This window comes from Nicotiana tabacum, chromosome 10, assembly GCF_000715075.1.
Source record: "Nicotiana tabacum cultivar K326 chromosome 10, ASM71507v2, whole genome shotgun sequence".
NCBI lineage: Eukaryota > Viridiplantae > Streptophyta > Magnoliopsida > Solanales > Solanaceae > Nicotiana > Nicotiana tabacum.
The window spans coordinates 52,865,121-52,869,740 of NC_134089.1; the positions used below are offsets into that span (position 1 = coordinate 52,865,121).

Here is a 4,620-nt window from a genome sequence, read left to right on the forward strand (position 1 = left end):
TTTTATTTTGAATTTTTTGGGAGTAATTCTTTCATAGGGAAAAAATCATGTGCTTACAGTGGTGACTCTTGATGTAATTGTGTTTAAAGAAGTATGGGGTAATATATGTTGATGTGAAGGTGGAGTTTGGTTTGACATAAGTATGAAGTTTGAATGTTAAAGTATATGTATTAAAGTGCTTAGGGAGGTGTAGTCACTCTTATATCTAAATGTATCCTACCCGTCCCGCAGCCTACATTACAACCAAATAAAGTTCTACTTGATCCTAGACTGAATGAGCTCGATTAGTAGAGTAGTATACTACGACAAGCCTATGGTGCATCTTTTGTGGCATATAAACGTTATTTTTGAGAGTGAGTAAATTCTTTCTATCTTGAGTTCCTATTATTCTTAAATTTTATTGTGTGGAACTACTCTCTTTTGTTATGTGAGGGCACTTGATTCATGAAGAAAAGGTAATGGCATTGACCTCTATGTTAGAGTAAGTGGGTGAGTTGTGAATAATGCATGGTACTTGTAAGTCAAATCTTGAGGTAAAGATGTTAAGCTTTTTTGCTTAGTCTATTTTAAGTATTCTTGGTGTGATGAGTTAGGAGAATTTTTTAAAAATATCTTGTCCATATAAAATGTAATTTGATTACTCGAGGACGAGCAGTTAGTTTATACTTTTTTTTCTCTTTGATGGGCTTTTCGTAAAAACATATTCGAAAATTTTAAATAAAATTCTCATCTGATTGTGATTGTCACGTTGGGCACATTTTATTTCAACATATATCAGGTGGGCATTCACTGAACCAACTTCTGTTAACACACCAACACAATAAAGATGAACAAATATGTACGTAGCTAAATAAAACCAGTTTTTCTTTTTAGTTGGGGATAACATACTATATCAAAACTTTGGGTCCATTTTTGTAAGCTTTTGGACAGAATGAAACATAGTTTGTTCAAGATCTTATTCCTCCTTTCCTCTGTTTGAAGTTGAAATCAGAAGCATAAAGTTAAATTCATCCTTTCCCTCTCATTTCCTTAGGTCCAACGTATCCAATAAATTCAAATTAAAGAGAGGAAAAAAGAAGAAGGAAATGCCAAATTGAATATTTCAAGGTGGAATTTCGAATAGAATTTGGTTTGTTTATTTATTAATCCTCTGGTGGACCTCTCTTATTCAATCAATCAGCATCACAAGTACGCAAAAGAAGGATGTAATTTGAAATTTTGAGAGAGTAAAAATCTGACATTCTCTCCTACTTTTGTAATCTTTTAACTATGACGAATCGACGATGACTACATTCAGTGCCGGAGCCCCATTGAACCAAGGGATGTCAAGCGACACTCCTTGGCCAGAAAATTACACGACATTGCTAGATAAATTTTTTTATTTTATGTATATTTATTATACATTGACTCCCCTTAATTTTTCGATGTATCTAATTATTTGTATTTTGACACCCTTTAATGAAAATTATAGTTCCGCCACTAATTACGTTGGACTATGTTTCCCAAGACAGTTAAGGGTTGTAATGTAAGTTGTAAGTAGGTGATAATATTAGTCTATATTACCAAAAAAAATCTCTACGTGGACGTTTAAAATGCCAAACCCATTTTTCTAAAAAATGTTGTTGTTACAACTATTGTAATAATTCGAACTAAAGTTTTTTGGCCAGTCAAAAAAAACAAAAAGGCTAGGAAGGAATTATTCCACCATAATATTCTGGTATCAGCTTTTATTGTTTTAGGATTGCTCTATTTAGGGGTGTTCACGGTTCGGTTTGATCGGTTTTTGATTAAAACCAAAACCAAACCAATTTAATCGGTTTTTAAAATTTTAAAACCAAAACCAAATCAAATTAGTTTACCATAATAGAGCAATCGGTTTGGTTGTTATTGATTTGGTTCGATTTTTCGGTTCTTAGTAAGCTAATGATAAGTCGATAAATAATTTACTAAATTTATGTTTTTTAGATATTTCTTTCAGAACTGAAAGTTTATTTACTTGTTCATATGAAAAGAATGCACAAAAAATAATTTGCTTTCTCAAGCTTTAGCCACTGTAGTCCTGCAATTTGAGTTTGCTTTCTTTACTCTTGTGGTAAGTTTTTTTAACTCTTCTGTTAGGCAAAAGTATGTGTGGAGCGTTAGAGAATTAGAGTCTCTTAAGGAAAAGAAAATTGGCCGATTCCTATTTTTTTTGACCAAAATTCAAAATAACAATTAAATTGCATAAAATATCTAAAATTATTTAGAAAAAAATATTATAATGTATATAAATAATTATTAAATTTTGTATATAATTAATCGGTTTGATTCGGTTTATTTTTTAATTTTTTGTATTAGAACCAAAACCAAACCAAATATTATCTGTTTTTAAAATTTAAAACCAAAACCAATCCAAATCAAGAAAAATATCGATTTACTTAATCAGTTTGGTTTGGTTTTCGGTTTGGATCGGTTTTCCGTCAAACCGTGAACAAGCCTAGCTCTATTTAAATACGACTTTAGATTAATCGTGACATCATTTCGAATACCTTCACCAACCAACCAGTAAATTGATGATTCGAATTGTATGAAATGTAAAAAGAAAATTATATTGATTTCTCATGAGGTAGGAAAAAAAGGAAAATGATGTTTGAAGAGTTTTCGAGACAACAGAAAACAATTGCTTAGCGAGTAGTGACTATAGCTATAATTTCATTCCCTATGGCACTGGGGTCGTTCTCCGATGAGCTTTCAGTCCTGATGTCATCTTCTTCGTCATAATTCAGCTCCTATAAGTTTTTTTTAAAAAAAAAATCAATGTCAACAAAAGAAACAGAACATCCCTTGTAAACTTGACTCAATGCGCTAAAAATAATTAGATTTCAATCAAATAAATCAATCAATTGTGATTTGGTAAAATAATTGATGGTAAAATAATGTAGTACTTGCCTTAGGCTGATATCCATTCATCTTCTTTTCTTCTTCCTTCTCCCTCAGCGTTCGAATCGGAGAAATTTTCTGCTGCAATACCACCATAGTTAATTTGTCAATCAATCAATTTCGTCTCAATCTCAAATAGTCCATTATTTGGATTCTGTATATATGATGCACCATACTCATGTTCATTTTATTCCAATTAAAACATGCCAGCAGTTCTTTACATTATACACATCCTTACACAGCTTCAATAAGAAATTTCCTTATTCTCTTCAATATTCACTTTTTATGACCATCAAATTTTTAGATTTGTTTTTTATTTTGATTGCAAACACTGATTTGAAATTTTGTGCTTTTCATTATTGGTCAAACTAAAAGCAATCAGAAAAAAATAAATAGAGTTACCATGCAGGATAATCTGAGCTCTTTCAATCGGAAAAGGCGATCGACTTCAAGCTCAAGCTCTTTCTGCAGCTCTCCTCTGTTGAACAACTCTTTCATCTGCATATCCAGCATCAGATCCCTTTCTTTCAACATCTTCTCTGTCTTCTCTCTATCGATTCTCAGCCTCTCTAGCTTCTCACGAATGGCACTCAGCTCCTCAGCTAACGATGAATCGAATGGTACTTCCGCCTGAATGCAGAGTACTGGCTTTTCCCTTTTTGGATGGAGATTCTCTTTGTTTGAGTTTTGGGTAACTGAGATGTCGATCGATTGTTGAGGTTTAGGCTTGGGATGATTATTGGGAATTGCCGGAGTATTAGTATTCTTGGGCTGAAGGGGTTTCCGGCCACTTTTTGGGCGGTGGATCTGATTGTCCGGGAAAGGTGATGGTGGAGCTGTTGATGCCATTTTTCGAATTTGTTTTTTTTCGAATTTGAAATGGTACAGGCGGACAACGGCTACTTATAAAAATTTGTGTTGCGGATTTTGAATGTGACACCAGATTCGTTTCAGATTAAATAATGTCATGGATTAACTTTACATAGCATGGCCCATTAGCTCAGTTGGTTAGAGCGTCGTGCTAATAACGCGAAGGTCGCAGGTTCAAGACCTGCATGGGCCATACTTTTGTCAACTTCCACTTACATTACTGGGTGCATTTTTGTATACGCTGGGAACGTACTAACTGCAGGTTTCATTCAAGATATGTCTTCTTATTCTTTTCTTTCCAAATACAAACTAAAACTACATTTTTATTAACTATGTGATGTGAAATGAGATTTACGACCTGTTTGGTCATAAATTTTGTCAAAATATATTTGGGTTATTTTGGCAAACACATGTTTGTTTATAAATTTTATTTAATTTTGGCAAATTCCCAAAAACCCAAACCCAAATTTGGCCCAAAATATCACTATTTTTTTTAAAAATTGCCCCAAACTTTTGTATTTTATAAAAAACCTACCATTTATTATTTTGTAATAATGCTGCTTCGTCTTCTCGGTCATCTGATAGTGTATTGATAATTTTGTACCAACTTTATTTATGTTCAGGATTATGGTTTGCGATAATATAATAAATGTTATTGATAAATGTATTATATTTATGATAGTACATGGGTGCACTAACTAAAAAAAGGAGGAAAAATATATTTAATGGGATTTAATCCATATACCTCTTGGACAATAACTCAACATTCAACCAAATGGACCATTCAATCTTCTTGGAGCATAGGTGCCAACAGTTAATATTATACCAATT

At 32.6% G+C, this 4,620-nt stretch overlaps 1 protein-coding gene and 1 non-coding gene across 3 annotated transcripts; one reads left to right on the plus strand and one right to left on the minus strand.

The window, feature by feature from the left end:
* Positions 1-2,565: 2,565 nt before the first annotated feature.
* Positions 2,566-3,832, minus strand: LOC107821476 (uncharacterized). 2 transcript variants are annotated; one of them, XM_016647912.2, is made up of 3 exons: positions 3,322-3,832; positions 2,929-2,997; positions 2,566-2,768 (listed from the first exon to the last, which is right to left on the minus strand). In XM_016647912.2, exons 1-3 carry the CDS (start codon positions 3,766-3,768, stop codon positions 2,664-2,666), a joined length of 621 nt encoding a protein of 206 aa, XP_016503398.2. In that variant the 5' UTR covers positions 3,769-3,832; the 3' UTR covers positions 2,566-2,663. The 2 variants fall into 2 exon arrangements, with proteins under 2 accessions (XP_016503398.2, XP_016503397.2); XM_016647911.2 differs by having other exon boundaries at positions 2,568-2,768; positions 2,929-3,000.
* A 76-nt stretch (positions 3,833-3,908) lies between these two features.
* Positions 3,909-3,982, plus strand: TRNAI-AAU (transfer RNA isoleucine (anticodon AAU)). The gene has a single exon. It is a non-coding gene; the product is annotated as a tRNA-Ile (tRNA).
* The last annotated feature ends 638 nt before the right edge of the window (positions 3,983-4,620 follow it).